This window comes from Amblyraja radiata, chromosome 9, assembly GCF_010909765.2.
Source record: "Amblyraja radiata isolate CabotCenter1 chromosome 9, sAmbRad1.1.pri, whole genome shotgun sequence".
Taxonomy (NCBI): Eukaryota; Metazoa; Chordata; class Chondrichthyes; order Rajiformes; family Rajidae; genus Amblyraja; species Amblyraja radiata.
In genome coordinates, this window is record NC_045964.1 from 44,966,371 (window position 1) to 44,990,506 (window position 24,136).

Consider the following 24,136-nt stretch of genomic DNA (forward strand, 5'->3'; position numbering starts at 1 on the left):
CTCACGCTGCGCGTTCGTCCTCGAGCTCCCTCCGCGCCTCCCCAACATACAAACCTTTGATACAAACACACCAACTCTGGGAGAGATGTCGATTTATTTAAAGATAAACAAGAAGCCTCGTGAAATGTGTGTAGTTTTTGATTGAGGCAACCTCCCTGGGACAACGGGTCCCGGCAACAAGTGGGAGGGCGTTATGGACTTGGTCTCCGACAGCAGCAACTTTAATGGTGAATGGACGTAGCCTGTTGCTCGTCGGCGCCGTTCCCGCGGGCGCGTACTGCCGCTGTCCCTCTGATGTGAGTGACCCACAGTTGCAGATTTGTCCCAGGGTTGCACACTGTACTTCAAAACAATACAAAACAAACCTAATTAACACCCTCCCCTATTGCTCATCACAGTGAAAAATTGCTACGTTTACATTTTAACATTCCTAAAACAGTTTCCAAGTACATTTAAGCTTTAATTAGGCAAATCATTTCGCAGATACTGTCTTACCCCACTCCGACACTTTTTGTTCGCTGAAGATTGCAGTTTCTTGTGTCTCCAAATAATAAATATAGTTCAACACACAGTGCTGGAGTAACTCAGGCAGCATCTGTGTGTCTGTCCATTCCTTCCACAGATGGCACCTGACCCCCCTGAGATCCACCTTTTGTGTTTTTGCTCAGGATTTACAATACGATATGATAGCACTTTATTTATTCCAGGAGGGCAATTGATCTGCCAACAGTCATAAAAACACAAAATACATGAAACATGAAATTAAAGTGATAAGTGGAAAGGATTGGGGATGTGCAAAGATTGGGGAGGGTTTCAGCAGTTAGAAGCTAAACAATATTTCGCCACTGTTTAAATCCATCGTTAAACCAGATATGATAACATGTCATGAACATCTAATTCTCATGGTCATGATAAATGTTCAATGTGAATATGAGGTGAATGATGTTATATGGGGAGTAGAATGTAATTGAGGAACTTAACCTAGACATGTGGAATTTGTTCACTAAGGTAGTGTACCACATGGATTATATACAACAGTGAATTCTATATTGAGCATTATCCTGTACCTAGTGGCAGTTTGATTCCAGCCTGTGGTAACACTTATCTCTCCAAGTTTGAATTGCCATTGTATTCATTGTACACCCACGACTCCAGCCAAGTTCAAATCCAATTCAATTTACAAATTTGCAAATGTTACCATTATTGTGGGCTGGATAACAAATGATGATAAGACGGAGTACAAGAAGGAGATTGGGAACCTTGTGACCTGGTGTCAAGACAACAACTCTTCTCTCAATGTCAGCAAGACAAAGGAGATAGCGATCGACCAGGAAGCAAAGTTGTACTCGTACCCCAATATGCAGTGATGGCGCCAAAGTAGAGATGGTTGAAAGCTTCAAATTCCTTAGGGTAGATATCACCGGGAACTTGTCCTGGATCACCCATATCAAAGCAAGGGCCAAGAATGCACATCAACACCCCCACTTCATTAGAAGGCTTCGGAGGTTTGGCATGTCCCCAACTCTCACCAACTTCTACAGATACACCGCAGAAAACATTTTATCGGGAAGCATCACAGCATTCAAGCTCTATTCAAGACCACAAGAAATTGCAGAGAATTGTGGATGCAGCCTAGGCCATCACACAAACCGAACTCTCTTCCATTGACTCAATTTACACCTCACGCTACCTCAGCAAGGACACCAGCATAATCAAGGACGAGTCTCACCCTGGTCACTTCCTCTTCCCCACCACCATCAGGTAAGAGGTATAAAAGTGTGAAAATCTTCAGATTTAGGGACAGTTTCTTCCCAACTGTTAACAGGCAACTGAACCATTCTATCAACACTAGAGAGTGGTCCTAATCTATCTACCTCATTGGAGACTTTTGGACTAGCTTTAATCGAACTTTACTGGACATTATTTCCTTTATCATGTTTCTATATACTGTGTATGGCTTGACTGTAAACTTTCTGCTGACTGTAAACATTCTGCTGACACACAACAAAAGCTTTTCACTATATCTCGATACACGTGACAATAAATTAATCTAACACTGCTGGCATTTGAAAACTATTCCCGATCAATCAATGCTGGAGACTCACCCCTTCAATTAAAATAATTGTGACTCTCCTTGTATTTAATTTCTTAACATTCTAAGAGAACCTCCCGAACCATTAACCATATTTCTTCATGGCAACCTCCAAATACATATTAAAGGTGTTCACATTGTTCATTCTTCTTTAATGGATAACCCTCTGACTACCGCAGTAATTTTTCATGAATAAATACACATTTTTACAAATAATGAGAGCAGATTTTAGTCAAAGGTTGCAGTATAGTATCCCATCCTTTTGATTCATTTTCTTTATATATAATTCAGTTCAACCCATTTTGTCAACAGCAACAGAAAGTGGCAATTCCAAAGTCCGAAAAAAGATCTCGACCCAAAACATCACCCATTCCTTCTCTCTAGAGATGCTGCCTGTCCCGCTGAGTTACTCCAGCATTTTGTGTCCAAGTGGTAATTACTTTAAGTTGACAAAGGGTAATCTTAGAACTGTAGAATCTTTTTCATAAAAGCAGGGTGATTGGCCTATCTCAATGATAGCAGTCAAACAGAGTTACAAAGCTTATTTCATTCTGCAGCTTGCAGTGCATAACCTTGTATGCAAAGGCCCCATCAGGTCCTCCTTTGGATATAAGCCCAGTTTCTGGCACAATCATTCTTTCAGATTTCCAACCAATCTCCTCCCCTAGGAGAAATTAAATTCTGTAATTTTTCTTTAGTCGTTGTACCTTTCGGCATAAATTTATGCCCAGATTACTGCTTCACTGCTAATACAAATAAATTGTCTTTGTAAGCCGCTTATACATTTTTCACCCCTATCATTCCCTCTTCTCCCCTCCCACCAGGCAGAAGATACAAAAGTACGAAAGTACATTCCACCCGATCCAGGAACAGCTTCTTCCCGTTATCAAACTATTGAACAGTTAGTTCTGTTGTACTTGTGTATGGCTTGATTGTACTCATGCACTGTATGATCTAATTTAATTTGATAGCACACAAACAAAAGTCTTTCTCTGTACCTCAGTACGTGACAGTAATAAACCATACCATTATTATATACCTTAAAGCAAATACGCTGATAGCCTCCCCTGATGAAATAACCGAGCCCACTTCACCCCTGACTAAATTTCTCCAATTCTGCTGGCAACATGCCCAACTTTCCACTGAACTCTTACCAAAATCTCAAAAAGCATGAATGAAAGCAGCCCTTCAAACCTACTGTGCCACTCAGTATGATCATGGGTAATCCTTACATCCAGTACACTTTGCTGTCCAATGTCCAATCTCCACATCCTTTGACTTACTTAGTTTCCCAGCCCCATGAGTAAATGAGTTAAATGAGTAATTATCCATAGCCCTGTTCTTTTTTACAGTTCAGACAACACTTTTCCTATCTAAGATTTAAGTAGAAATTAAGTGGTCAGCTGAATTAAATGCTAAATTACATTTTACAGATCGTTTTATTGCATAAGCTCACTTTTAACTGTATTAAAAATTGATAATTTAAAAAGTTTTCAAATGTGTTGTATTTCATCACTGGTAGCAAACTTGCTGTCGTATATTAGTGTATTTGAGGAAAAGTGAAGCAAGGAGACAGTTGGAATGTAAAAGATGTCCATTGCAAGAGAGAAAACAATAGTCACGGCAGTTCGTTCGTTCGCTCGTGTGTCAGACGACGTATAGCTCGCTGTTGGCTTCTGACGTCGTCCAAACATGTTGACAGAATCGGTCATGATCCTCATCACGACAGTGAAAGAACAAGCAACATAGAAAACAGGCCAGACAGAATAGAACGCCGAGCAACAGGAATGTATGCCAGAATTGAGAATCAAAACGAAAAAAGACAAACTGGAAAATGTCTAACAACCACGGTTTGTAATTTTACAATACTTTTCGTATAGAAAAATAACCTAATTTAAAAGACCTCATCTCCAAACACAAACCTTCCCCTTTCTCTGCAAATAAAAGCTTTTTTTCACTCTAAATTACCCTGATCTGAAGTACAATCATTAACCCACCATTAACTCTGTGCCACAGATGTTGCCTGACGTTGAGGAATACTAATATTCTGGATTTTCAGCATCTGTAGTATTTTCCTCTTGCATCTATAGACAGAGCTCAAGATTTATAATGATAAATCAGTAGTTCAATAAAACCTTTCAACAAGACTGACATGAAGAATTTTCTTGGAGATGATTTTGGAGAGTTCTGAATTTCAGAGATAATTCCTGGAAGCCAAGATAGTGAATGTGTCAACACCAGTAATAGAGATACAGGGTGGGGAGGTTACACAAGTTTCAGAGAAGTAGGGTGGTGGTTGCAAGAAGTAGTTAAACAGACACAGAAAGGCAAAGTCTTAAAGGTTTTCAAGCACAAAGATAATTTTAAAATGTATAATTCAGAGATTGAAAATCAATATGGACCAGAATTGATAAACTCTGACAGATTACAAGCAGCAATTTATGATAATCCTAATGTTTACAAAGGTCATAACATGGGAGTATCATCAGCAGAGCACAGAAAAAGAGGATTAAAAAACATGGATGAGGGCTTTAACTGCAGGGAAACTGAGGTATTGGGCATAGAAGATAGACACAAAATGCTGGAGCAACTCAGTGGGTCAGGCAGCATCCCTGCAGAAAAGGAATAGGTGACATTTCTGGTCGAAACCCTTCTTCAGACCAAGTCAGGGGAGAGGAAGACTAGATGTATGGAAAGATTCACAACCAATCAGAGCCGGCATTGATGACTATGAAGAGGTTGAGTCCACGATGGTCTATTGTTGGCTGTGGAAGAGGTGATAACGAAAGAATAGATGGATGCGAACAGTGGAAATAGCAGGACATCTGGGACGGAGAGAAAGAGAATGCCGCGGCTACTTAAAATCAATATTCATACTGCTGTGTTGTAAGCTTCCCAGGCTAAATATGAGGCTCTGTTCCTCCAATTTGCATGTGGCCTCACTGACAGTGGAGGTCCAGGAAAGAAACATCAGTATGGGAAGGGGAGTTAAAATGTTTGACAACCAGGAGATCGTGTAGACCAAGGCAGACTGAGCATAGGTGTTCAATGAAAAGATTGCCCAGTCTGCCGCTTGTTCACGCCAATATAGAAGAGTCCACACCAAAGAACAATGGATACACCAGATGAGATTGGAGGAGGTGCAAGTGAACTTCTGCCTCATCTGAAAGGAATTTCGGGGTCCCTGGATGGAAGGGAGGAAGTAAAAGGACAGATGTTCAATCACCTGCGATTGCAGGGGAAAGTACCCGGGGAGGGGGTGGTTTGGGTGGGATGGGATGAATGAACCAGTGAGTTGCGGAGGGAACATTCTCTATGGAAAGCGGAAAGGGTTGGGAATGAAAATATGTAATTAGTGGTGGGATCCCGTTGGAAGTGGCAAAAATGTTGGCGTATTACGTGCTGAATGCGGGGTGAAAGGTGAGGACCAGAGAGACATTGTTCCTGTGGCGACTGGGGGGAGGGGGAGCAAGATCGGAGCTATGGGATACCAAGTAGAAACATGTGAGGGCCTTATCTATGATAGAAGAGGTGAACCCCCATTCCCTGAAGAATGAGGACATCTCGGGTGTCCTGGTATGAAATACCTTGTCTTGGGCGCAGATGCGGCGGAGACGTGGGAACTGGGAGTAGGGGATAGAGTCTTTGCAGGAGACAAGGAGGGAAGAAGTGTTGTCAAGATAGCTGTGGGAGTCAGTAGGTTTGTGATAGACGTTAGTCGATAGTCTAACTGCTGTGATGGTGAGATGGAGAGGGAGGTGTCGGGTATGATCCAAGTGAATTTGAGTGCAGGATGGAAATTGGTAGTGAAGTTAATGACATATATGAGTTCAGCATGGGTGCAAGAGGTAGCCCTGATGCAGTTGTAGACACAGTTTCTCATGGAAATAGGCAATTTTGGTGTAGCACATGTTATAAACATAGAATAGTATGGCACAGGAACAGGGCCTTCAGCACAGAATGTCTGTGGCAAACATGATGCCAAGTTGAACTAATCACATCTGTTTGCAAGAGAACCATATCCACATGATTATGATGTTATAAACTTAGCTCTAGAATGACCAGAAAGACATGGTTAAAAACTGGTTTAACGTAAGTCATGGCTGAGGGGAATAAACTGCTGTGAGTCTATGAAATTTGGGCTATAGGCCAAGGGTGATGTTTGGTCCTCCTGATCTATAACTTCGGGAAGTAATTTATCCAAGACCAATAATTATAGCAGTAGGAGGGGTTAGGAATAGTGCAAAATTGGATTGAGATCAGTATATATGATAAAGCGTTAATTTGTGTGGATAATGAAGTTAAATCTATTCCATGTGTCATTTGTGAATGCACCAAATATTGTTTCAAGGCGAACCAAAGTGAAAGGAACCACAACTTGGCCATCCAATTTTGACTTAATTTTCACTTTAAACTTCACTTTCTAAAATATCTCATTGCTTTTATTCTTTACTATATGACAGATACCAATGTCACCTGATGCTGCCAGGAGGTAACATACATGTAAAAATACAACCAGGATAAGAAAAGTCTCTTGTACCATCGCAAGCATGCAGATAGAATGGAAATTTGCTAGAAGGGTAGAGAGGAATCAGAGTAAAATACTGCATATTGTTGCAATAAGTGGCCTGGTTACTTCTTGAGCAAAAGGATTGCGTGCAGTTCTGGGCACCCTATTACAAGTATGTGGAAACTTTGGAGAGGAGATTTACCAGAACAATGCCTGGATACGAGGGTGTTAGTCACAGGGAGAGGTTGGACTGACTTGGAACATAGGACATTGCGAGGAGACCAGATAGAAAGGCATTGAGTGGGTAGATTGTCAGAATCTACTTCCCAGGATGGAAATATCAAATACTAGAGGGCATAGCTTTAAGGTCAGAAGAGCAAAGTTTAGAGGAGATGTGCAGTACAAGTTATGTTTTTCCCTCCCACTGAGTGTGGTGCGTGCCTGGAACACGCTGCTGGGGGTGGTGGTGGAGGCAGATAGGATAGTGGCATTTCAGTGACTTTTGGATAGGTATATGGACATACATGGAATGGAGGGATATGGATTATGTGCAGGCAGATAATGATTGGTCTTGGCAACATGTTTGGAACAGACATTGTGGGCCGAAGGCCCTGTTCCTGTGCTACACTGCCCTATGTTCGCTGGATGTGAATTAAGTGGATGCTCAAAAGTGGAAAACTGCAGAAGCAATACAACACTCAATTTTTTTTGAGTTCTTCCTATTTGCAAGTTTAAAGAAAGCAGAGTAAAGATCGAGGATAATTAGATTAAAGTAGCTGGGCTGTTTTGCTCATGATATTTGAATAAGCAGAAAAAGCAATGCGGATTGAGAGTTCTGAACTATTGTTCCATGCATGCATTTTAAATTCAAGTGTTAAATTTATATAGGATGGGTTAACCTGCACTTAACATTCTGTGTAATTCAGTTTCTCAGAATATTAAACAAAATTTAAGACAGCATATGGTCTAAAACTGATTTACAAAGATGATACTGGAAATAACTACAATAAAGCACTGAAAACAATTGGGACGTAGTGTCGATAACAATTTAAAAATGTTATGCCTACCACAATTCATATTATTGCAATGATTAATCTTATTAAATCTTCTGACATGAACCTTACAATGAAAACGTGTACAGTATATTATGAATTTGTATTTCTTCTTCCCGCCTTCTCCAAACTTAAAGCATTCAGTGCCCTCTACTGGAATTTATATTAGCAGCATATAACATTTAATGTAAATAAAAACGTATCTTTTAAACACGTGATTTTTTAAGAAGTTATATACCAGGCTAAGTATCCCATTTAAAACACTGGAGGAACTCCGTGGGTCAGGCAGCATCTGTGGAGGGAAATGTACAGAAGGCATTTCGGGTCAGGATCCTTCTTCAGAAATTATTTTCAAAGCATTGATAATTTATGAATCGTTTACTTTAAGAAGTCATATTAGCCTGAAAAGAAAACAAATGTTAGAGAGGAAAGTAAATAAAAAATGTGTTAAATGTAACAAACAATTTGCAAAGAAATGTCCAAAGCAAAGCACAGGCAAATACAAGGAATAAAACAGCAAGGAAATACAACTTAATTACACATATCATTCAGCTTGTAAAATGTACTATTGAAACAATTAAGTCATTTTCAAACTTGACCAATCCTATAATGCGGTGTGTAGGTAGTGGATGCAAAAGTGGATAACACAGAACTATGGACTCTGTGGGCAAAGGGCTTGTTTCCATGCTGTATCTTTCAATCAATCAAAGATGGGACATACAATGATGATTGCCCAAATGTTCAATCCTATTCACAACTCCTCAGCAAATTTAAGAGTCCATGCCGACATTTAGCAAGGCCGAGATAGCATTCAGACATGGGCAGGGAAATGTCAAGTGAGCGCGTCAACAAATAAACTGACCATCTTCTTGGGGACAGATCAGGAAATACAATGAAAGTTGGACTTGCCATAATGACCAGAACCCCCAACCCCCCACCCCCACAAAAAAAAATCAAGAATTTTTGGAAAGAATACTGAATCAACTGTAAATAGTCCATTTTCAAATGCTCTACTGCAATGAAGACAACAAAGCGGTAGTTCCTGATGAGTGGTTAAAAAACGATAATTCTTACCTTCACATCGCAAAGGACTGCTGATGCTAAAATCAGAAACAAAAACAAATTGCTGGAGAAACTCAGTGGGTCAAGCAACATCTGTGAAAGCAAAAGGATGGTTGACTTTTGGGTTGTGGCCTTGTATCTGGACTGCAACTCCATTGGGAAAACAATTGATATTTTATTTATATTGAATCTTAGCTTAAGATGGAAATACAAATCAAACTGTTGATGCAATCCATGAAATTGCTTCCAAAATTATTTTATAAACTGGATTACTATATAAATGGCAATCTACAAACTCAGCAGGGAACACTTCCCCGTTGAAACAGTGTTTCACTGCACAATGAATAAAATGTCTAAAATATTGCATTCCGAATAGCATGAAATGGTCCTTGTAAAGGGAAAAAGGCAAAGAATAGTTGAGGCAGGTAATATAACAACATTTAAAAGGCATTTAGATAGGTGCATGGATCGGAAAGATTTAGAAGGATATGGGCCCCTTGAGAGCAAATGGGACTAGCAAGTGAGGCCAAAGGGCTGACTATAACTCGTCCCAGGTGCTTATATACCAGTCACAAGGCTTAGATGGTGGAAAGCTTTCATTCCCCCATCAGTGTTAGGATGGGGAAAAAATCAAAGGAATAAATAGAAAACATAAAAGTAGTTATGCAACATTACTGCAGATATAATTGTATAGATTTAATGAGGCTGAAAATATAGCTTAAGAAAGTCAATTGTAATTGGAAAAATAGCACAACAAAAATGGAATGCATTTTTTAGCATAGGTTGGAACTAATTGTAAGTACAAAACTAGTTACGGATTATATGTAGCATTTAAACATTCTCCTCTCTCACACAATTGAAATGTCAGCCAATTGGCTTTGTTTAGGCAAAAGGCGGAAATATGGCTGCAGTAAGTGGCAGGTATTACCCTTCAACACAACAAAATGAAATGTCAAACATGATGGAAAGAAGGTATTACAACGGCATCCTTCATAACTTCGAAAAACTCTTGAAGTAGTTTGTAGCCAATCAAGTACTTTTAAGTGGAGTCATTATAATGCAAAATAAATGTCCACAGCAAGTTCCATAATATGATAATGACCAGATTTCATTGAAGAATAAACATTTGCCAGACTACCATTTTGTCACGTCACAAGATCTTTTATGTGCACCAGAGACTCAGGTAGCCTTTAATTGATCTCTCAATTCCTGATCATGCCCTATTTCATCAGTGCAGTCTTGGAGCATCAATATACAATACTTATACAAATCTCAGGAGTGGATCTGTAAAGATGAAAATTACATATGTCTGAGATTTCACAGAATCTATGAGATACAGAAGCTTGAAAGCATCCACCAACAGATTCAGGAACAGCTTGTTCCCCTCTCTTACCACACTTCTGAATGTCCCTCCATAAACTAGAGTACTGCCTAATTCACCTCTAACCTATCGTGGAAATTGGACTTTGTCTCTGGAACTGATGTACTACAATACTGAGAACTATATTCTGCACTCTGTAGCTTCTCCTTTGCTCTACCTATTGTACTTGAGTTTGAATTGATTGTATCACATATAGCATTATCTGATCCATTTAGATAGCATGCAAAACAGATTTTCACTGTACCTCAGTACATGTGACAATAATAAACTTAAACCTAAACCAGCATCAGTGGCAAAATAAAATGAAGAAACAGAAGAAACAGTATGGATTATCTATTTTGACTAACCAACCAAATTTAGAGTTACCGTCAGAGATTCCTTAATGTTCAAATATTGCCCTAAAACAAAGTAGCAAGGAATCTCAAACACTATATTATACATGGTCCAACTCAATAAAACAATTTTGCAGGAATTCAACTGTAGACGATGGAATTGATTGCTTCCCAAAGTATTTTGATAAATATAACAAAGTAATTTTCATTTTTTTTAAACCCAACACTTAAAGATTAATAACAATGGGATCACACAATGTTTTGTAAGAACCCAAAACATTTATGATGTGATATACTTGAAAGAACAAATCAATGAGAATTTTTGTTTCTTCATGACACAATTTACATTCGAAAAGGTATGGTAGTGATTGGGAACCAGAGCTGGATTTATTTCACATCGTGCCCTGAATATTTGTTGAGGAAATGGAGATATTGCTGAACTAAACCAACAAAACAAATGATGGTTATCTCTTTCATGTTTGTGAGCACACTAGGCAGCAATTTTCCACTTCGTAAATTGAAATCTGGTGAAAGGGGGCCTCCAACAGTTAGAAGGAAATTTAAATGCTCTTGGAACTTTCCAGGTAATGTTGTAATTTAATTTTGGACTTTTGTTCTTTGTTTTCTATGAAACCTCTTGAGGGAAAAAACAGTACAAAAAATCCATAGCATTACAGATTTTGAAATAAATATACAGTGTTACTTTATTTTGTCAAACTGTGACGTAAAACTGTTGACTTGGGAAACAATTTCAAATAATCTTCATTCTTAGACATTAATAATAATTAGACTGATTATAATTCATTAGGTAATCATTGTTTATAAATACAAGGAATTTTTTTTGTAAAAAGTTCTTATATACACACTATACAACATAATTAGTTTTAGATTGAGTGCTTCCATCTAAATTAGCTATACAGAACAAAATAATCTAGAAATACAGAAACTTGAGTGTTGATGTAATGTTTTCTCTTCACGGTGGTCATTTTAAAATTTTGTATTAATCTTTTTCTCCCCTGACCATCCCAACAAACAGTCTAAAGTTTGAGATGCGACTCTTTGAACATTAATATTACTGAAATTTCTAAGAACCCAAATCATTTATGGTGTGATATACTTGAAAGACCAAATAAATGTTTAAAAACTAGTCCAATACAAATTTATTTGAACGAAGCAGCATTTGTGTGTTTTGTTACAAATGTAGTACAGTTGGCATACCAGATAATTTAAATCTTCTTTTTCCCTCCTTCTCAAAGCATGAAAGATAAGCTGTCCTGTAAACTCATCTGGATGCCAACATTGTTTGATGTATCTCTGTAGAAGGTTAAGGGGGGACTTGATAGAGGTCTTTAAAATGATGAGAGGGATAGACAGAGTTGACGTGGATAAGCTTTTCCCACTGAGAGTAGGGAAGATTCAAACAAGGGGACATGACTTGAGAATTAAGGGACAGAAGTTTAGGGGTAACATGAGGGGGAACTTCTTTACTCAGAGAGTGGTGGCTGTGTGGAATGAGCTTCCAGTGAAGGTGGAGGAGGCAGGTTCGTTTTTATCATTTAAAAATAAATTGGATAGTTATATGGACGGGAAAGGAATGGAGGGTTATGGTCTGAACGCAGGTGTATGGGACGAGGGGAGAATACGTGTTCGGCATGGACTAGAAGGGTCGAGATGGCCTGTTTCCGTGCTGTAATTGTTATATGTTATATGTTATCTCGCATTACTCCATTACAGCACACCTTACTTAAATCCTTCATCACATTGTCTCTAGATTGCACATAAACATTCAGAATAGTAAAAGCAAAATCTGCCTTGTTTACAGTTTTCCATTTAAAAATCCATCCTTGCATTTACACCTTCTTGAATGTTTCCTTCATCTGGATCCTCCCAGATTTCTTCGAATATTGGATCAGCCTTATTTTCAACACAGTCCTCAGTTCGTGCTCCAGAACTTATAAGAGCAAAGGATTCACTGATAAATTCTCTACACATAGGACATTGCTTGAAATAAGTAATGCAACAGTCACACAGGCAAGCATGTCTGCAAGGCAGCAGGACCCAGTTCACAGGAGCATTCTGGCACACAACGCAATCTTTGCTGCTTTCCTTCCATGAGTCAAACTCCCCTTCTGCAGTGCCAAACTTCTCCAGAAGCTTTTTGTCCACAGCATCGGTTTCTGTAGGGATCCCCTCAGGTAAGCTGCCATCCTCAGCAGATATAAAAAGTCTCTAGCCAATAAATATTGGAAAATTTAAATTTCAGAGGATACTGTTTGTTAGGAATTTATTTAATCTAGCAATTAATTTAAATCAGCTAATAAACCTTTCATATTTTTCCTCCCCCTCCCCCCTTTTACCACCACTCCCTTTTCTTCCCAGGTCTGTTTGATTAATTTTTCATTGGCCTTGACTGTTAACAGACAGGTTAGAACAATTCACAACTCTTTGACAACTAGCAAGCTGGCAGCTGCTATTTTGATTTTTTTTTTTGGTGGGGGGGAGGTTGAAGGATACTGTATAATGTCTCAATAAGTGTTCAGGCAGGCTCACTTGTGCCTTTCAAATGCAAAGGATCAGTTTGTTCAGAGTCGTGCATTTGGAAAAAGCAAGTTAAGGCAACACGTCAGGATGATCAATTTCTTATAATGTTTAATAATCTATTACTTAATTTTCCTGTTGATACAAAGTTTATTTTAAACTTTTGATTTCTTGTGTCATCTGCAAACTTACTAATCATGACTTTTACATTCTCATCCAAATCACTGATATATAGTAATGGTATAGTAACCAAATATTAATGGGCCTAGCACCGATCCCTGAGGCACACTACTGGGCGCCGGCCTCCAGTCTGAAAAATAACTATCACATACTGCTTCTTTCCATGAAACTATTGCTCCATCTCGCCAGCGAGCTCTCATTGGATCAAGGCAATCTAACCTCCCATCCTACCATACGGAACCATATCAAATGCCTTGCTGAGGTCCATGTAGGCAATGTCTATGGCTTTGCCCTCATCAACCTTTGCACATTTGGGGCCGCAGTAAAAAGAAAATATCCTAAAACCCCACCCTCTTGAAACGCAAGCCATTTTGCTCACCATCTATGCGCGGTTCTTTATGAAGTTATCATAAACTACCTTCAATGTACTGCCCTATCACTCCATAGCTCCAATGTTTATGCACTTTTCCGCAACTGTAGGGTAATATTTTGGAAGAAAGGAATTCTATTCTTGATTGCTATGTTATCCAATTCCTTATCACTTTGGACCTGAGTGTGTAGAGAATGCACACCCAAAAGTTTAATTTTTTTTAATCCATCAAAGTTCTATTCGTTGTAACAGGTGAAATACAGTGCCCTTCATAATATTTAAGACCATTCATTTATTTATTTATTTGCCTCTGTACACAATTTGAGATTTGTAAAAATCACATGTGGTTAAAGTGCACGTTGTCAGATTTTAATAAAGGCCATTTTTATACACATTGGTTTCACCATGTTGAAATTACAGCAATGTTTATACATAGTCCCCCTATTTCAGGGAACCATAATGTTTGGGACACAGCAATGTCATGTAAATGAAAGTAGTCATGTTTAGTATTTTGTTGCATATCCTTTTCATGCATTGACTGCTTGAAGTCTGCGATTCATGGACATCACCAGCTGCTGGGTGTCTTCTCTGGTAATGCTCTGCCAGGCCGGTATTGCAGCCATGCGGTATGGCTTATGCTTGTTTTGGGGGCTAGTCCCCTTCAATTTTCTCTTCAGCATATAAAAGGCATGCTCAATTGCGTTCTGATCAGGTGATTGATTTGGCCACTCAAGAATTTACAATTTTGTAGCTATGAAAAACTCCTTTGTTGCTTTAGCAGTATGTTTGGGATCATTGGCTTGCTGTAGCATGAACCGCTGGCCGATGAGTTTTGAGGCATTTGTTTAAACTTGAGCAGATAGGATATGTTTATACACTTCAGAATTCATTAGCTACTACCATCAGCATCAATGAAGATAAGTGAGCCAGTACCTTCAGCAGCCATACATGCCCAGGCCATTACAACCCCACCACAGTGTTTCACAGATGAGGTGGTATGCTTTGGATCTTGGGCAGTTCCTTCTCTCCCCCATACTTTGCCCTTGCCATCACTCTAATATCAGTTAATCTACATCTCGTCTGTCCACAAGACCTTTTTCCAGAACTGTGGTTGCTCTTTTAAGTACTTCTTGGCAAACTGTAAACTGCAATTAAACACACCTGTGAAACCATGTGCCCTGAAATGGTGGGGGGGGGGGGGGGACGGGACTACGTATAAATACAGCTGTAATTTCTACATGAGAAACCAAAATGTATAAAAATGCCCTTTATTAAAATCTGACAATGTGCACTTTAACCACATGTGACTTTTTATATTACAAATCTCAAATTGTGGAGTACTGAAGCAAATAAATAAATGATGGGTCTTTGTCCCAAACATTATGGAGGGCACTGTAGCTGACATCATCCATCTACAGTCACAATAACTGGTGGAAAGCAAATCTTACCTTAAGGTCATATACATGACCCTGGGCAGTCAGTAGATATTGGTATAAGATTCGACATGCAAGTTTGTACTTCTCATCAGGAACATGGATTACTGTTACCATTGAAACCTGGTGATACAAATCATAAGCATTCAATGATTATGCTTAGAAAAGGAACAGAAAAATGAGTCTCAGTTGGACACGCTGCCTAGATGCTGCCTGACCTGCTAAGTTTCAGTATCTACAGTTTGTGAAATATAGTCTTGTACTAACATCACCATTCTTTCCACCCAATTTCATTAAATCCAGGTCTGAAAAATACCATACTGGCACAGAATATTTTATTGTTTCTTATTTTACTTTGAATACCAGATTATTAAAAAACGATTATAACACAGCCATTTAAAAAAAATCATTTTTAACATGGCCACAGAAGAACACAATTGATTGAATCAATAACCGATGAGAATAGAGAAGGAAAAGCTACCCAGTAACTCCTCTTGAAAAACATGCAAGTATAATAATTATAGCCTCAGACTGCTTTTTGCTTTCTTTAGTTGAATAGTCTTCAAAATTATTTGGAATCATGGTTTAGAATTTACAACCAGAGCAAAGCATCTTGGGTTCATGCACCACACGCTAGGATGTGTTTAGAAGACAAATTATTCCAATATTGGTTTCCCTTGACAGGATGGATGTAGAGGTTTTGGAAAGGCTCCAGAGGGGGTTTACCAAAAATGTTGCCTGTATTAGGGGATATTAGCTGCAGGGAGAGGTTGGACAAACTTGGATTGTTTTATCTGGAACACTGGAGCTGGAGGAGAGACCGGATAGATGTGTATGAAATGATGAGAGGCTTAGATATGGTCGACATTCAGAACCGTTTTCCCAGGATGGAAATATCAAATACGAGACGACATAGCTTTGAGGTAAGAGGCAAAGTTTAAAGAAGTTGTTCGGGATATCTTTTTTTAATCTAGAGTGTTGGGGGGGGGGGGGGGGGGGGGGGGGGAGGCTGTCTGGAGCACACTGTCAGGGATGATGGTTGAGGCATACGATAGTGGAGTTTATGAGACTTTTGGAAAGGCACATGGATATGGAGGGATATGGATTATGTGCAGGCAGAACAGAGTTGGTCTTTGTACCATGTTGGGCACAGGCATTGTGTGCTGAAGGGCTTATTCCTGTAATGTTCAATGTTCCATGTATACTGCAGTTGCTAGAATATGAAATTGCAAAAAACATTAAATACAAAGCAGGCTGAGCACTTGCGGGGAGAGGCAAGAGAGAAACAAAATTAATGTTTCACATCGACCTAAAATGTTAAATTGCTTTCTCTAGCTCCACAATTCAAAACACAGCTCTTCCATTTAAAGAAATGCTAATAACCACTCAAAATGATCCACTTACAATTTCATAAATGTCCCGATTTTCTTCTTCTGTTAATGTTAACAGCACTACTAATGGATATCGTGCTCGAGGGAGATTTCCAAAATCTTTAATTGATAAATATTCAGGAAGCCGAGAGAAATTTTCATCATCGCTTTCTTTCTCTATACTAGACCAAAGTGTTAAAGAAAATAACAATATCCTGAGACAATAGTGTGCACCAAAGAAAATGCTCTCTCCCTGATTATATTACCAAAGTTATTAGTTGTTGGTTCTTAGCACTTGCTGAAGAAAGTATTGTACAAGACTTGAACCATTGATAATTCATTCATTTTATCAACTCTCCAATAGTTACAGAACAAGCCACCTCTGAACCATGCCGAAAGACTGAAAATGAGCCACGATGTGAAAAAAAAAATTATTGACAATCGTATTAAAAAGTGCCCTTTGATCACATCATGATGTAGTTAGCAAATGGGTCGATTATATTCCATTCAGCATTATCTGGGATTATAATAATACTGTTTCTTTGCATATGATAATAAACATGAACTTATTTTTAGTTTCATGAGAAATATCATTGCACCATCCATCGTCATTAGTTTGTTGAGGGAGGTTAGTGGCTATAAGCTGAATGCTTTGATATGCCAGAAAATATATTTTCTCAGTGCTTTAATTATTCACACATATCAAACTGATAATATTCTTGATTCATAAATATCTTTTGATACAATGCATTTTTTTTCCTAATGAATCTACTTATGCTCTGATTAGATTAATAAATGAACAAGTTATTGTATACCATTTGAAAAAAAGGTGCTATAATTTAAAAGACTTAGATATAACAGAACTGTTGACGTTCGACAGAAATGAAAAAAAGATACAGAAATTCTTCTCGATGGAGATATTCTTTGTCTATTGCTTCCTCGAGTTTCTGTGGCATCTTTAATCTGAAGCAATAAACATGCTTTTGTAATCCTTCATGGAGTTTATGAACACTGCATCCCCAATAGATGGTCAGAGTGCATTTCTCTGTGCAGTGAGATTTGAGGGTTATTCCACCTGCAAGACAAAACAGATTTCTATTTCTGGGCTTAATACACAATTCAAGTTCAAAATATTCTACTGAGTTAGTTGAAAAGTAATTTCTTCAAAAGCTGTCTGAAGACACAGCATAAATAAAAATGACATCCAAATTAACACTGGAACTGGAACACTTACAAGTTACAATGCAGTCACAAGTATGATACTTTTACCCTACCATTTTAACCAAATAAAGAGCAAGTTAACCAGTAGGTTCTCAGCGATATAAAAGGAAAGCTTGACAGGTAATGAAATTAGAGAACAGAAATGGGAGGAAGAAATGGTCAAATATTAACATGGAATGCAAGTGGCAAACTAAGTTATCTATTTAATTACATCTATCTAAGAGATTTAAAACAGTTTTAAAACATTAGCATTAGTAAGAAGATAAATAATGTGTTTTTCAGTAAAATTAAGCTGATAGGGAAGTACAAATGAGTGCATGGAAAGTATTTCATTTTCCAAAAATAAGAAAATAGTGCAAGAAAATTGTTTGAACAACCAAACGTCTTATTTATGGCATGTACACAAAAATGCTGGAGAAACTCAGCGGGTGCAGCAGCATCTATGGAGCGAAGGAAATAGGCAACGTTTCGGGCCGAAACCCTTCTTCAGTGAAAATGTAAACTACGTTTGCCATTAGCCAAAAGTTCAAAGAAATCCAGCACCACAAAGTCTCGTGATAAACTACATTTCTGTTCAACTATCTATGAATTATGACTGGACACAAGGAACTGCAAATGCTGGAATTTTCAGCAAAACACAAAGTGCTGAAGTAACTCAGCGGGTCAGACTGCATCGCTGAAGAACTTGGATAGGTGACATTTCGAAACGGCCGCAGAAATGGCACTTGGAGCTTAATTAAAGCAAGTGTGAGGTGTTACACTTTGGGATGTTGAATGCAAGGGGAGAGTATACAGTTAATGGCCACTCCCTTAACAGCACTGATGTGCAGATGGATTTGGAGTTCAAATTCATAGTTCACTTAAGATGGCAGTAGATCACTTTGAGCTTGGAGTGTAAACGGCCAGGGAGACGGTGGGAGCTGGTGATGGGTCAGCAGGTCAATCCATTCACATTCAGTTTACTATACCAACTGTGGCCCCACAGGGAATTTCACATGTGCTCGTAATTTTGTCTGATTATAGGAGGAAGGGTGCACCATCAGTTGCCAGAAAATCGGTGTTCAGGAGCTTGACTCTTCCCTATGATTGACTGCTGTTGCTTTATAATGTTTTTCTACATCAGGAATGTCCTACATTTGCTGCAACGTTACTGCGACATGAACCATTCTAACAAGGTCTAAATACTTGGCAGCGACAAGGTGTGCACACATTTCTACCTCTATCCCGCCCCTTTCTACTCTCTCTCGCTTTAATATGCACTCCGCCGCTTCCCTGGCACCCTTTTGTCTCCTTTTCACCTCTGGCCTTTGTCACTTCACCAACCTGCCAATCAACCCATCACTTGCCAGGCTTTCCTTCACCCCCATTGCACTTTCCAGCTCACCCCCCTCAATCTATCAGCCAAAATAAGGATTCCATCGTGAAACACTGTCTGACGACAGCCTAAGGTCCTTCCGCTGCTGGTCATTGAGGGGCTGAGTCCAGTGAGGACACCTTCAATCAAGAGTAGGGAATTCATGCCCTGGGGCCACATGAGTGACAAGGGTGTTTTGTGTAAAGACAGGTAGAACATTATTGAGTATGGTACTAATAAATGTATAGACATTGAGATTGTAAGAAAAGTTTTTTGTACTTTTTTAAATATACTTTTTATTTAAATAATAGTTTATTTTTAAATTCTCTCCCCAGATACTGCCCAACCCACTGAGTCTTGAAGCACTTTGTATTTTTCCCTCAAGATTTCAGCATCTTCATTTCTATTTGTGTCTCTCTCACTTTTCTGTGGTTGACTGCTCTCATGCTCTACCTTCATTGTTGCAACATGAACCATTCCAACAACTACCAGGTAGCAACAAGGTGCACCTCCATTTCTCCCACTATCCCACTCCTCTTTACAACCTCCCCCTCCCCCACCATCCATTCCTTTCCACCTACAGTATATCACTGCATCTAGTTTTACATATCACCTCGTCTTTTCTTATCTGAGACCTTACAATCAAACCAAACTCAAGTACAACAGCTAGAGCAAAGGGGGACATACAGGGCACATATAGTTCCCAACAGTACAGTGTAACAGTTTCTGAAACAAAGTCCAATGTCCACAATGGGGTAGAAGAGAATCAGAGGTCCTAGGTTATGGAAAGACTATTCAGCAGCCTGATAATAGGGGGGGAAGACCTGTTCCCGAGTCTGATGGCTTGTGCTTTCAAACTTCAGTATCTTCTGCACAACAGGAGCAGGGAGAAGAATTAATGACTGGGATGGGAAAGGTCTTTGATTATGCTTTCCTACATTTGGAGTACCGTACATTTACTCAAATGTGAATCATGTAGCTTACCTGCAACAGAGGCTGCAAAGGGATGGACAATTTCCAGGGCGAATGGGTTCTTCACTTGCACCATCCGCTTCGTCTGGACCACAGGCCCCGATCCAGACTCCGATTGTCGGACAATGACGGGGATGTCCCAAACAAACCTGGAGAGTCAACAGTGTTTAATTGTCATATGTACCGACAACGGAACAATGAAATTCTTATTTCCAACAGCATTACAGGCCTGCAAACACGATATGCATAGATAAATGGGAATAAACAAAAAAATAACCAATACTGGTGCAAAAAATCCCCAAAGTCCTAAGTGCCAAGTAGTCGACAGATCATAGATGAGGTTGGTGTTGTAGTGTACAACAGCCTGATGGTTGCTGGGAAGAAGCTGCTCTTGAACTTGGTGGACAGGGTTCTCACGCACCCGTAGCTTACTGATAGTTGTAGCAAGATGAGAGCGTGACGTGGATCTTTAATGATATTGGGTGCCTTTTTGAACCATCGCCTTCCAAAGATCCCTTGGATGGTGGGGAAAACGTTGCAGATCCATCATAGAAACTGAGATGGACCGAGGCAGTGTCTACCACTCTCAGCGAAATGCACAAATGTGTGGTATGAGAGGCAACCAATTCCAATGAAACCATTCCCTGGCAGCTTCAGACAGGAAGGAAACATGCTGGCAAAATTGGCATCAGAGGGGCTGGTCAAGGAACCAAATTCTTAGGTCCTGAAAATTTCATTCATATGAATGGATACAAAAGGTTTAGAGGGGTATGGTCCAAAAGCAGGAAAATGCAACTAGCTTAGATGGGGCATCTTGGTTGGCATGATGATTTGGGCCGAAGGTCCTGATTCCGTGCTGTGCGACTCCATGACTGGGAAGCAACAGTCAACAAAGTTTGATTGTTATGTGTACTGGCACTAGAACAATTAAATTCTTACTTGCTGCAGCTTTACAGGCTCATTCACACAATAACACACAGCTAAATTTATAATAATCAATAATACAATAAATTAATAACATTTATGCGGTGGCTTGTGCGTGGAAAGATTATGTTTAATATTTTGATGAACTGGGAAGACCTGAAGGCTTATTTCACTTCTGCTGAACTAGCCCAATCAAAGTTAGATACAAAATTCAAAGCAAGACTCCTAAAGGAAATGTTGTCAGACTACAAAAACAACTTGTTCTTTGAGTTTACAACACCTGTTGTGCAGGAATTCGAAAGACTGAACAGCCTTTTTCAGCAAACCAAAGCTGATCCTCATGAATTGTACCAACAACTATTCTTACACCAGAAGAGTCTTCAGAACAGACTGTATGATGCCAAAGGACAGAAAAGAATCTCATCAAGATTTTGGTATCAAATTCTTAACAGCATGTAATAAGTTCCTACAGCAGAACAACAGTACTGAAGCTCATCTGGAAATAAAAAAATGTCAAAGAAAGATGTATGTCTATGCTAGAAGAAGCTCTCTGTCAAGTTACACGTAAACTTTCGAGGCCTAGGTTTTCCGAGCTATCCGTTATACACCATGCAGGAAACAAGTTCAACACAATTGAAGAAGAATAATACAGGCAAATGCCTTTTGTTGATTGGAAAGAAGATGCTCCATTTAAGAAAGACTCCCTAGAGGCACTGAACAGTTTTGGATTGGTGTACTTCAGCATCCGGTATTGCTCGCCACCTTTGCCCTTAATTGCCTAATACAGTAATTGAGTGAATGTTGTCTCTTGTATCCTCCGTTAAAACGAAGGCAAGAAACAGAATGCAGCTGAATCTTCTTGATGTTATTGTGAGAATCTGGGCAGAACTATTGCTTTCAAGCAAATGGTGCAAAGACTTCACTGCATCTCCAGAAATGCTGAAAAACATCACATCGGACAAGATTTATGCCGTATGTTCCACTCATTCCAGTGGGGAGGATAGTAATGACCTGGATCTGGAACTTTTCGTGGGATGTGTGTATGAAAAATATATTAAAGATTGTTTGGCTGTTTTTTTGTGTTTTTCTAGTATTGTTTGGGTTATTTATGGCGTTTTCCTGGTGTTGTTTGGCTTTAAATTAAAATTTCAATCTGGCAACGTTTCTGGCAATGTTTATCTGTCAATGTCGGCGCGGCCTGCACTTTGTTGTCACTCCTGGCCCCTCCCTCCCGCACTCACCATCCGAAGATTACAGCCGTGGTCACAAGGAAACAGAGGAAGACGAGGGCGATGTAGAAAAGCGGCGAGTATTCGTACAACATGACCAGGAACACGGCGGCCATCGGCCTCCCAGCAACCGCCGGCCCCAGCTACGGCGAGCGCCGCGGCGTACCACGTCCATGCGCTGCTGACACCCACAGCTCGATATTGGATTCATTCCAAAACAAGAGTCCCAAGCCGTAACCTCACCAGACCCTTCACCGACCCCCAGTTACTCCAGCACTTTGTGTTCTACGCAATACTCCAGCATCCTCTTGTCTCAATTCAAAATTAGCTCAGTTTCAAACCAAAAGTACAAGGTAGACACAAGGAACTGCAAATGGTGGTTTACAAAAAAAAAGACCCAAGGTGCTGGAGTAACTCAACGGGTCAGGGTGTATTTCAGGAGGAAATGAATAGGCGATGCTTCAGACAAGGGTCATGGGTGTTGAGAGATACAAAGAACTGCAGATTCTGTCAAGTGTTTAACCGTTTCACGATGCAAGACCCCCCATTACCACCTTAACAATACTTCTGAGGTAGGCCATCTGATAATTTCACTCCATTCCAATTTAAATTCCAAGGTGTACTTGGTTTCCTAAATGTCCACTAATTTCTTATTTATTCGTAGATCTATACCATAAATACCTAACCAATAAACATATTTTAAAATATTTTTTTAAAGATCAAAATGCATAATGCCTTTGATTTTTTTCCTTGTGCTATATTCCTCAGGTCAATGTACATGTCATAGGAGCAAATTGCGCCAGTCGACCCATTGGGTCTACTCCACCATTCAATCATGGCTGATCTATCCCTCAACCCTATTCTCCTACCTTTTTCCCATAACCTTTGACACCCTTACTAATCAAAAACCTGTCAATCTCCACCTTAAAAATACCCAATGACTTGGCCTTCACAGCCATTCGTGGAAATGAATTCCACAGATTCACCACCTTCTGACTAAAGAAATTCCTCCTTATTTCTATTCTAAAGGTACGTCCTTATTCTGAGCCTGTGCCCTCTGGTCCTAGACTTTCCCACTAGTGGAAAGATCCTCTCCACATCCACTCGATCCAGGACTTTCATTATACGGTAAGTTTTTTTTGTAATTTCTCCTCATCCTTCTAAACTCCAGTGAGTACAGACCCAGTGCTGTCAAACACTCATCGTATGTTAACCCAATCATCCCTGGATCATTCTTGCAAACATCTTCTGGACCCTCTCCAATGCCAACACATCCCTCCTCAGATATGTGGCTCAAAACTAAAACTACCACAATGCTCACAATGTCTAGGATAAATTGTCCCGTCTAGGGCAATTTAGTTTCTTTGTCATTCCATCCTGATGGCGAGCATTTCAGATGCAGGGATTCTCATTAAATTCCACTTGATTTAAGGAATAAGCTAATTTAAAGCTCAGCAGCCAGCCATTTATCATTGTATGCCTGTGCGCCTGAACCACATTTTGCTATTGGATGCCTCTGTGAAAAGCACATCCACTGTGACGGAGCAAAACGCAAAATCGAGCGGAACTAAGACAGTCAGGCAGCATCTTTGGATGAAAATTAATAGATGAATGGATTGAATTAGTCTGAGGAAGCCGAAAAGTCATCTTCCAAATGGACAGAAGCAGGAACTGCCTCACAGATGCTGCCTGGCCCAATGAGTTCCTCCAGCATTTTGTGTTTGGCTCAAGATTCCAACATGTGTAGTTTCTTGTGTTTCCATGGAATGTTTAAATTCACCTCAAAGACCTTTGGCTCATCTAAAACGCGTCTCACAAAGTGCTGAAGAAAGGTCTCGACCCGAAACGTTGTCGTCTTTTCATTCCTTCCACACATGCTTACATGACCCATATGCCTACATTGAAGAAGTTCTCCTTATGCCTACAGCAGCACTTTGTGTTTTGCTCAATATTCCAGCATTTGCAATTCCTTCTGTCTCCACTACGAAGGATTCTGATTTATGTTAAAGAGACCATTGAGTCTCCAGCGTCTCTAAGAGTCACTTGAACAGACCACCCATCTGTGTCCAAGAGAAGTTTTGGTAGCTCCTTCCTTTCCTCTCATCCCAGATCTCCA

At 39.6% G+C, this 24,136-nt stretch overlaps 1 protein-coding gene across 4 annotated transcripts; it reads right to left on the reverse strand.

Moving 5' to 3' along the window:
- Positions 1-11,107: 11,107 nt before the first annotated feature.
- On the reverse strand, positions 11,108-24,136 carry cgrrf1 (cell growth regulator with ring finger domain 1). 4 transcript variants are annotated; one of them, XM_033027252.1, is made up of 7 exons: positions 23,920-24,136; positions 19,880-20,016; positions 17,218-17,395; positions 16,355-16,502; positions 14,966-15,073; positions 12,144-12,658; positions 11,108-11,741 (listed from the first exon to the last, which is right to left on the reverse strand). In XM_033027252.1, coding segments are annotated over exons 1-6 (972 nt in total). In that variant the 5' UTR covers positions 23,922-24,136; the 3' UTR covers positions 11,108-11,741; positions 12,144-12,259. The 4 variants fall into 4 exon arrangements, with proteins under 4 accessions (XP_032883143.1, XP_032883142.1, XP_032883140.1 ...); XM_033027251.1 differs by having other exon boundaries at positions 23,801-23,926; XM_033027249.1 differs by lacking the exon at positions 23,920-24,136 and adding an exon at positions 22,033-22,191.

Coding starts and splice junctions, on each gene's coding strand:
- cgrrf1 (XM_033027249.1), bottom strand. CDS start 22,136: ATGGCCGCCGTGTTCCTGGTCATGTTGTACGAATACTCGCCGCTTTTC. Junction 20,017..22,032: donor ACGGCTGTAATCTTCGGATG/GTGAGTGCGGGA, acceptor TTGACTCTCCAG/GTTTGTTTGGGACATCCCCG. Junction 17,396..19,879: donor CTTTGCAGCCTCTGTTGCAG/GTAAGCTACATG, acceptor TTTGTCTTGCAG/GTGGAATAACCCTCAAATCT.